Source organism: Antennarius striatus, chromosome 3 (assembly GCF_040054535.1).
Source record: "Antennarius striatus isolate MH-2024 chromosome 3, ASM4005453v1, whole genome shotgun sequence".
NCBI lineage: Eukaryota > Metazoa > Chordata > Actinopteri > Lophiiformes > Antennariidae > Antennarius > Antennarius striatus.
In genome coordinates this window covers 10,850,843-10,861,004 of record NC_090778.1, presented here as the reverse complement: position 1 = coordinate 10,861,004, position 10,162 = coordinate 10,850,843, and the positions used below count along the sequence as shown (strand labels likewise).

The window sequence follows — 10,162 nt, the reverse complement described above, 5'->3', positions numbered from 1 at the left end:
CCGCAAAAAGCAGGGATGCAATCCTCAGGCCACCATACTGTAACCCCTCCTCACTGTGACTACACCTTGATACCCTGTCCATGAAAATCACGAACAGAATTGGTGATAAAGTGCAGCCCTGGTAAAGGCCAACAACCACTCGGAACAAGTCTGATTTACTGCCGAGAACTCGAACGCAGCTCTCACTTTGGGCGTGCAGGGATTGGATGGCCCTGAGGAGAGGCCTCCTCACCCCATACTCCCGCAGTATGTTCCACAGTATATCCCTGGGGACCCGATCGTACACCTTCTCCAAGTCCACAAAACACATGTAGACTGGATGGGCATACTCACAAGCCCCCTCTAGGATCCCTGTGAGAGTAAAAAGCTGGTCCGTTGTTCGACGACCGGGACGGAACCCACATTGTTCCACCTCAATCTGACGTTCGACAATCGGCCGGACCCTACTTTCCAGCACCTTGGAGTAAACTTTCCCAGGTAGGCTGAGGAGTGTGATGCCCCTGTAGTTGGCTCACATCTTCTGGTCCCTATTTTCAAAAAGAGGAACCACCACCCCAGTCTGCCACTCTTTTGGCACTGTCCAAGACTTCCACACAATGTTAAAGAGGTGTGTCATCAATGACAGCCCCTCAACACCCAGAGCGTTCAGCATTTCCGGGCAAATCTCATCAATACTCAGGGCTTTATCACTGTGAAGTTGTTTAACTACCTCCGCGACTTGGCCCCAAGAGTTTGACTCGAATACCCCATCATCCTCCAGCTCTGCCTCTGCAACAGAGGACGGGTCAGTTGGGGTAGTTGGATTCAGGAGTTCCTCAAAGTGTTCCTTCCACGACCGACAGCCGTATACAGCTTGGATGGTCCCCCGTGTCCCCCTCCTGAGGTGTCGGACAGTCCTCTAGGACAACTTTGGTGCCGTCCGATAGTCCTTCTCCATGGCCTCTCCGAACTCCTCCCACACCCTCTGTTTTGCCTCCATCACAGCCGAGGCTGCAGTCCTTTTGGCCCGTCGGTACCCTGCAACTTCTTCAGGAGTCCCCAGGGATAACATGCCCCTGAAGGCCTCCTTCTTCAGTCGGATGGCTTCCCTGACCACCTGGTCCACCACGGTTCCTGCCCCTTGAGGCACCTAAGACCTTGAGACCACAGCTCTCAGCTGCAGCTTCAGCAATGGAAGCTTTGAACATCGACCGTTCAGGTTCAATGCCCCCTGCATTGAACCTGAATGCACGAGAAGCTCCTTCGGAGGTGTGAGTTGAAGGCCTCGCGGACAGAGTCCTCCTCCAGATGTTCCCAGTTCACCCTCACTACTCGTTTGGGCTTACCAGGTCTATCCAAAGGTTTCCTCCGCCAACGGACCCAACTCACCACCAGGTTGTGATCAGTTGACAGCTCTGCCCCTCTCTTCACCCGAGTGTCCAAAACACACGGTTGAAGGTCAGATAATACGATCACAAGATCAATCATTGACCTCTGACCCAGGGTGCTCTGGTACCAGGTACACTTATGAGCATCGTTTTGTTTGAACATGGTGTTAGTTATGAACAATCCGTGACTAGCACAGAAGTCCACAGAAGGTCGAATACTCCGAACTGATATTTGGTGCGTACGCACAAATAACAGTCAGAGTTTTCCCTTCCACAGCCTTAAGGCGTAGGGAGGTGACCCTCTCATCCGCCAGGGTAAACTCCAACACAGCTGGGGGGTTGTGAGTATCCCCACACCCGCCCTGCGCCTCACGCCTGACGCAACTCAGGAGTAGAACAAGGTCCAACCCCTATCCAGGAGTTTGGAACCAGAACCGGGCCTATGCGTGGAGGCAAGCCCCACCAGATTCAAATGGTAATGCTCCACATCCAACACAAGCTCCGGCTCCTTCCCCACCAGTGAGGTGACATTCCACGTCCCCAAAGCCAGCTTCTGGTCTGTTGTGACCCCCTGTCGTCACTGCCACCCATATGGCAGCGCGCCCGACCCCATCAGTCTGCCCTGCGGGTGGTGGGCCCACAGGGATGTGCTTGATAAGCTGAATACTGTATTAACTTCCACCTGCAGCTTAATGAGCCTGTATTTTATATCATGTTTTCTTTGATTGTTTCACTGTGTTTCTGTATTTACTCTAATTCTACTGATTGCATGGCTTCACGAGTGCTGAAAAGCTCTTTATGCTGTTTTCAACATTGTGATGTGTTCATTTTCAAAAAAGGTAATAGGTCCGAGGTCAAATGAAACATTAAAGAAAAGTTCATGCTTAAATAGCTGTCGGAGTATACTGAATAGGACAACAACTTGCATACGTACAGAGTAATACGTACTTTATTTGTATCAAAAAAGGAGGGCTCGTCCGGGATTTGAACCCGGGACCTCTCGCACCCAAAGCGAGAATCATACCCCTAGACCAACGAGCCGCATGCTATACTAAGAGCGGTGATAGGTAAATAACAGCGGTACTGCATGAAACGTATTCGGTGAAACGATTTAAATTTTCATTATATACTACAGTATATATAATTTTATTGGTATAGCGTTTTTACACTAGAACCAATCGCTGGATCTCACTGACGTTTTCCTAATTGTGGAAGTGTGCGGATGCTGTATGCGTAACCCACTGAGGAATCTGGTTCATATCAATGTTGTTCTAACTGGATGTAGGTTCACGGGAGATTCAGTTTAATCTCGATTAGGTAAGGATAAAGATAAAGTTATGTTATTTTATATCTAAATCTAAGTGAAAGATATCTTTGACATCTTTTAAAATATCTTTTTATTTTATTTTATTTTTTTTACAGATTTTTCAATGAAACAAAAGCAAGTTTGTTGATGAAGCTGGTGTTCACAAAAATTGCAGGGACAGTCAGAAGAGGTTTGGATAAATGTATTTTTAGTCCAAAATGTACTGTAAATGTAATATACTTTATTAATCACACTCTGGATCACACTGTTGCATATATGGTGTGTGTATACAGTTCCGTAACACATATATGCGTGGGACCTGTGGGCGTGGGGTGGGGTGGCAGGCAGCTCCTTCGTGGCATGCTCTCATAAAGGGGACGGCGCCTTGCTCAGGGGTACCTCGTCAGTGCTCGGGATGTGATCTGACGCCTCCCACTGTCAGCTCACACTCCGAGGTGACTGGGCTGGAGTGGGAATCGAACTGCCAATCCTGTGATCACTGGACGACCCACTCTACCAACTGAGCCACTCGTTGGCAGGTCACCCTAACCGAGATATCTTCGGAGCTAAATAATGGTATCCACTGCGAGGACAACTGCCTGACAACTTCCTCATTCAGCTTGTGCCACGTGTTGTCTAATAAACAACAAACTGGTGTTATACAGTAGAGAGGAGGTTGCAGTAGACGTGCTGCAGCGCCCCCTAACGGGACAAGCAGAGGGGACAAGAAGATGGTTCTGCGCAGGCGCGTCTGTTCGTCAGGCGGAAGTTGTTTTGGTTGCGGAAGTGTGTGGATGCTGTAGGCGCAGCCCGTTGGAGAACCTGCTTAATGTCAGTAATTTAACCGAATGTTGATCTAGCTGTATGTTGGTTCCTGGGAGCTTCACTTTACATCTCGTTTAGGTAAGGATAAAGATAAAGTTCTTCAGGGAACTGCAGCTGCTCAACCCCACAATGACTCGCTGTACAGAAGCTGGTTTGGCTAAATTAGCGCGGCTAACGCGACGTCTTTGACAGGCATTGATTACTCCAGTGACGGTTAGCCAGATATTAAGACCCGTGGGGGAAAATATATATTTATTACACCCAGAATTTGCCAATTGACAAAAATTGAGGACTTTTTAAAAAAAGGTAAGAGGAAGGTTGTGTTACTGTCCAGATACTTGGGCTGAAAAGGGCCACGGCTAAACCTCTGTGACTGGACCTTCTGAGCGGTGGTGGTTCCACCAGGGCCGCTCCGGCACTTCACCTAAAATAGAAGCAACAATAAACAGTAAATAAAAATAGATTAATTATTCATGGTTCAGAATTATTATGAAATTATTTGATATATTTTAACACTCAAAAGTAAACACATCCATCAGTTCCCTTTATTATAAAATATTGTGTTATTATTGCTGACTCGTTTTCTTTTAGCTGAATTCAATTTTGCAGCCAAAATCATTAGTAAAGTTCTTGTGTTTTGTGTTTTAAACTGAATTAATGCATCACATTTCAAAGTAGTTGAAATCCTGACTCTAAAATGAAAACTTTATACCTGTGTTTTATTTTACTTTATTAACTTTAGAAAATGAATTTCATTTGTACAAAATATTAGTGCAAATAAAATGTTCAAAGATTTGCTGATGTGTTTCTCCCTCAATATGATAGTATTGAGTTTCCAGTTTGTAATTATTTCTTTTTCTATAATGACAACTTAACATTGAAGAATATGAGCACTTAAACAAAAGTGACATACGTTTTAGTAAAATCTTAAAGGATGAATGAGCAACTTCTGATGATCAATACCTTCTCTATCCTCTATTGCTTTCTCTAAATGACTCACCTTTGCTTTTCAAAATGAGTTGTGTCTTAATTATGGGGCGTGAGGAAAAGCCACTTCTTTGTGTAATTTGTAAGTGATATATTATCTTAAACACTGAAAGCAATTCATCCTTAGTAAAATGAAATGGAGCTCAAGTCTGCTAATCATCAGAGTTATTAAGAGGCAGTGAAAATGATACGTGATCTAAATAATTAAGTCGTATCGTTGAGTTTGTTATTTGCACATTCCACTGAACACTAAATCCTCTGCTCATCCACCCAGCGCTCCTGCTTGAGCCATCATCATCATGGCAGACCACAATGATGTTACTCTGTCACCAGAGGAGAGAGTTCGTGCACTGACTAAGAAAGGAAGTGCAGTGGAAGTCAGTGATGATATGCATCCCCGGCGCTACTTCCGCTCCGGTATGGAGATGATCCGTATGGCTAACGTCTACACGGAGGAGGGCAACATCGAACACGCCTTTGTACTTTACAATAAATACATTACGTAAGTGTCAACAGTGATGGACCAGGCTGATTGGCTTGTTGTGTGCTTTCTTAAATTGTACTAGGTGCACTAGTTTCCCATTCATTGTAATGGATTTTGTCTGCTTAGTTTGCTACAAAAGAAGTGTTGAATATGTTGTTGGCTAGAATGTCAGAGAAACTAACCAATATCTACATAGTTTGTTAATTTCAATGAACTATAATTGTTAGGCCCCAATGTTGCTCTCAACACTGGTATACATTAATGTTAATTGGGTAATAACATTTTTTCTTTTCACCAAGGCTCTTTATAGAAAAACTTCCCAAGCACCGAGAATACAAGACGGCAAACATTCCTGAGAAGAAGGACACACTAAAAGTATACATGCGATGTTTATATCTCCCTCTAAAATATATCAGAGTGTAACTGTTCTTTCAATGATTTGCTTGAACTTGACATTTTGTTTGACATTCTGTCTTTTCTAGAAATTGAAGGATGTTGCCTTTCCTCAAGCAGAAATTCTGAAAAAAGCTCTTTTGAAGAGATATGACCAGGATTACGCAAAGTATCTTCTCAAAAAGGTAAACTGTCTTCTCTTGACATACTGACTCCTGCTAATTTATTGCATTTATTGCATTGATTAATTCATGTTCAAAATATGCTATCAAATTAAATCAAACACTGGTTTAACATGTTGCATGAATCTAAACGGGATGAAACATAAGCAAAACAGCAGTTGCTGAATAAAGCGGATGTTGCAAACCAATAGCACTGACCTTATAAAGTCACATGTAGTTTGACAGAGATGCACCTTAAATCAAAATTTTGTTAAGTTGTTTTATAGTCATTTTTTTCTTGTGAAAAAGCTGGACTTTGTTAATTTTCTTGTCATGTTTTTTTCTTTTTTTAACCAAACACCACCTGCTGAATGTCAAACCTACATGCATGTGATGTGTTGGTTGTGTGTTCAGAAAGCCGAGGAGGAGGCCTTGGCACGGGAGCAGTCCAAGCAGCGAGCGCTGGACGTGGAACGGGAGCGGGTGGCTGAGATGCAGCGGCGTCAGCGGGAACAGGAACAGTTCAGTGCCTTTGAGGAGATGATCCGTCGACAGGATCTGGAGAAGGAGCGCCAGCGTGTGCTGCTGGAGTTTGCAACACCTACTGCACCTCCGGCTGACACGCCGCTCATTCCAGGCATCCAGGGCCCCTCGCTGGTCCCACCCACATCACCGCAGAGTCTGGGGGATCTATCTGGTGACAATAACCATCAGTACAATCGGCCTTCTGCAACCATCGGCACACCCGCCGCAACCGCACCCAGCTTTGACCGGTCCCTCAAGCCTGGGTCTACGCTGAGCCCAGGAAACAACAGTGAGTTACTGTTTGTGTGACTCGAGGGACTGGCCTTTAGAGGATTTCTTCTTCTGAACTGAGTTCTTTCCTCCTGAGCTGCTTCATTTCCTGTTCACACCGTGCCTCTTTCTGAACATCACAAGAATCTAAGGTCTTTTGTTTATTCCCATCTGTGTAATTTTACAGATACGATGGTGGACGCCCTTCGGCAGCTGGCTGTGCCCGCTGAGCTTTGCCATAGCTTTCTGAGGCTGGCAGAGGCCAACACAAGCCGAGCGGTAGAAACTTGTGGCATCCTGTGTGGTAAACTGGTAAGACTCTGGAAAGGCTGTGATGAACGTAAAACACCATTTTACTCAAGTCATTGTTTTAAAATTGTAATGTCAATGAGAGAAATTCCCTCTTGTATGACCCTTGGGGAGTGTAACATAATCTGACGCTTGTGTCACTGCACCAGATCTGCAGTGAGTTTGTTTGATTTACACATTTGCTGGTTGTGTTAAATAGTAGCTTGTTTCTTTTGTTTATATACATGACTGAGAGTTTTCGCCAGAGGCAAATCAGCTGTTAGTTTTATTTGCAGAATCTTTGGATTACTTCTTGACACAGCTTTGCAGGATTTAAATGACTGCAATGTCAATTTTTGTTGTGTGTGTTGCAGACCAGAAACGCTTTTACCGTGACCCACGTCATCATACCAAAGCAGTGTGGTGGGCCAGATTATTGCGACACAGAAAATGAAGAGGAGCTCTTCCTGATACAAGACCAGTACGACCTCATCACTCTGGGTTGGATCCATGTAAGTAAAGTTGAGGCAGATTTTGGCCAGTGCTGTCAACTAATCATTATTTAACTGAATGTAAACAATAGAATTGTCCTCGAATAGTAACCTATAGCTTGTGAATGAATTAAACTGATGTCTGTGTTCCTTAGACTCACCCCACACAGACAGCCTTTTTGTCTAGCGTCGACCTCCACACACACTGCTCCTATCAGATGATGCTGCCGGAGGCCATTGCCATCGTCTGCTCGCCTAAGTTCAAGGAGTAAGTAGAACCTTCCAGTGTTTGTGATAAACTTCAAATAAAAGGGGACTCGATTTAAGTAATGTGCTGGGGGGTTTTTCATGAAAGTTTCTTTTTCTGACATTCGGTATCAACTAATCAACCAATATACTGTATCTCAGTATAGTGGTTTATTCTCTTCCATTCAATGTTTCTCATGACATGAAGTTGACATGTAGTCTGATAATTCAAAAAGTTTCATGGGAGTTCATTGTGACACCAAAGAACGTAGATGAACACGTCTAAAGAGTTAAACTGTTGCGTTAACTTCTGTCGGTTATTGAATTTAATTTCCTTTCTTAATCATACGCCGATCATTTGCTCTGATCTGTGCTGAAGTGCTGCTTTGTGTTGTGGTGTTTGTTCCAGAATTGGTTACTTCAAGTTGACCGATCGAGGAACAGAGGAGATCTCCACATGTAGACAGAAAGGCTTTCACCCTCACAGCAAAGACCCGGCTCTATTTACGGTGAGTGAGCTTCTGCTTTGAGATTGTTAGAGGAAAGATGTTTTTTTGTTCAATCAAGTAAGAAGACTTGATTTCAACAGTGTACCAGAGTCAGTTTTCACTGTACAAGTGCACAGATTGTCTGATCCTGCCCTGTGTCAATAAAAGTCACAATGTGTTGTCAGCACTGTTTTGCAAAGGAAAACTTTAGAAGAAGAAATTGTATTATGCAAACTTTGAAGTGGATCTGCCTTCAGAAATAATGCATTTGATTTCTTCAACATAAATTTTGTTTTTGTAAACACAAGGGGCTTGTATCTTGTTTTACTCCATTCATTCTGGTCAGTCACTTGGAAGAAGTATCAGCTGAATCAAAATAGACGGTCTGTCAATAGTCTTACTCAGGGCTGGTTTTAAAGCAGACTCTGTAGCCCACAGGTTAGAAAAGTGGACTAAAAGGCTGATCCAGTCAGAAGTAGATATTTGCAAAATAAGAAATAGTTTGTCTCAAATTAAATGTATACAAAGAGTACAACTTTCAATGTAGATTGACTTGAAACACAAAAACTTACAGAAATAATCTAGAAATTGTCTTTGCAGCGGGCCACAGTATTTTTTTTTTGACTCTAACTTTCATCTTTCTTCTCTTCTCAGCATGCGGGACATGTAACCATCATCGATAGCACTGTGTCTATGGTGGATTTGCGGTGATTTATTTTGTCCTATTTCACCAGAACACTTATAGACAGTTTTATCAAACTGCAGACACTTTACTGAAGGAAACACTCGTCGTATTTTTGGGATGGGACTGAGCAAAGCTGGCCATGAGTCAACCATTTATACGGATTGCATTGGCTCTCGAAGGGAGCAACATTGTGAAGTCTTTTTTGTTGTTGTTGTTGTTTTGTTTACTTTCTTTGTTTTACTGTTCAAGAGAAATTATGTCCATTCTTTCTGCGTTCTCCATGCAAACAAGTACGATCTGTTTGATGGACTAACAAACTTCTTGCTCTTCAGCCCCAGTATGTCCTCTTGCTCCTGCTAATTCCCTTTTGTTTTTTGCCATTTGTAGAAATTTGTGTCTTTCAGTGACAGATAACTGTCCAGAAACCCAATGTTTGGGTCTGCCTGATAGATAAAGTGCCATGAATGAGAACATTCACTCAACTTGTTCATTGAGCATCAAGAATTTTGGAGTCTTCAGTTTGTACACAGGTCCTAGTTCTTCTCACTTAGCCTCTTTCCTAAGTTGTTGAAATACTGCTCGTGACGAGAGACAGGAAAGCCAGTTGAAACTCAGGTATGAAGGCAGTGTTGCTGTTGTGTATTATATTTTTATACAAAAACACTATCACTCTAGACTATCCTTTATTTAGGAAAGGTTTGTTTAATGCACTCTTACCAAGCAGCCGCCTTTTTTCATTCTTTCTTTTTATGGAGAGGTAGTAGTTCCTGTAAAACATGTTCTGCAATGAACATGCATACAACACACAATCTGAATGTACCTTCTGCTACACATTACTAACCGCCTGGCCATGTTTCCTCTTCCTCCCCATTTTTGTTTGCTCCTTTCTCTTGGTATGAACAGTAAAAGATTTGCCATAATTGTGTGAAAACCTTTAATGACCTTTAATGCCAAGGTAAATAAAGTAATTGTAGATACATTTATTCTGCATTCTTTTGTCATCTTATTTCCTTTTACTTTTGTGGTAAGGCATAGTTATGGACTACAAAAGTTACTTATGTTTAAGAAAAAAGAATATACAAAGTAATTTCAGCTCAGCCTGACCCAAATGAAATAGGACTTTCGAATATTAGTAATACCTGCATTTACACTCCTGTTTTCTACACTACCCTGTTTTCTAGCTAAATGGCTCCTGTCAAAAGGTCAATCAGTGCCCAAAGGTCTTAATGGTTGTTTGTTTTAGTCCTTGCAACCTGGCCAGGCAATGTCAGCTGAAATGGGCTTCAGTCCCTCGCCACCCTCCATACGAAATGTGGCCAACGATAATGGATCAAGTGAATTTCTTTGTTTTGTTTGTTTTAATGAGTTTCTCCCAAATGACTGATAAATATGTGCTCTCACTTCTCTCAGTTGGTCATCCAGGTCCAAGCAGTACAGTTTAGGCTTAGTTTGTGTTGTAAGCAGCCTCATGAAGAACCTAACAGTACCATTGCCACAGAAATCAGTGTTTCAGTGTGACTTTGGGTAAACTATGCAAACCAGAATTGTTACTCCAATTTGTGCCAATGAAAACATTTTTAAAAATGTTGCCTGCAGGTTTTAGTCCTGGCAAAGGAAAGTACCCTGTGCTGTATATTGTCGGGATC

At 42.8% G+C, this 10,162-nt stretch overlaps 1 protein-coding gene and 1 non-coding gene across 2 annotated transcripts; one reads left to right on the top strand and one right to left on the bottom strand.

The window, feature by feature from the left end:
* Positions 1-2,336: 2,336 nt before the first annotated feature.
* Positions 2,337-2,408, bottom strand: trnap-ugg (transfer RNA proline (anticodon UGG)). The gene has a single exon. It is a non-coding gene; the product is annotated as a tRNA-Pro (tRNA).
* A 1,033-nt stretch (positions 2,409-3,441) lies between these two features.
* On the top strand, positions 3,442-9,485 carry LOC137592628 (STAM-binding protein-like A). The gene is made up of 10 exons (XM_068310920.1): positions 3,442-3,576; positions 4,760-4,987; positions 5,269-5,344; positions 5,452-5,547; positions 5,938-6,337; positions 6,506-6,630; positions 6,981-7,118; positions 7,253-7,365; positions 7,753-7,852; positions 8,486-9,485. Exons 2-10 carry the CDS (start codon positions 4,785-4,787, stop codon positions 8,540-8,542), a joined length of 1,308 nt encoding a protein of 435 aa, XP_068167021.1. The 5' UTR covers positions 3,442-3,576; positions 4,760-4,784; the 3' UTR covers positions 8,543-9,485.
* The last annotated feature ends 677 nt before the right edge of the window (positions 9,486-10,162 follow it).

Excerpts from the sequence above, each read along its gene's own strand:
- LOC137592628 (XM_068310920.1), top strand. The coding sequence starts at position 4,785 with ATGGCAGACCACAATGATGTTACTCTGTCACCAGAGGAGAGAGTTCGT. Across the intron at positions 5,345-5,451 it reads AGAAGAAGGACACACTAAAA|AAATTGAAGGATGTTGCCTT; the intron begins GTATACATGCGA and ends TGTCTTTTCTAG. Across the intron at positions 7,853-8,485 it reads AAGACCCGGCTCTATTTACG|CATGCGGGACATGTAACCAT; the intron begins GTGAGTGAGCTT and ends TTCTCTTCTCAG.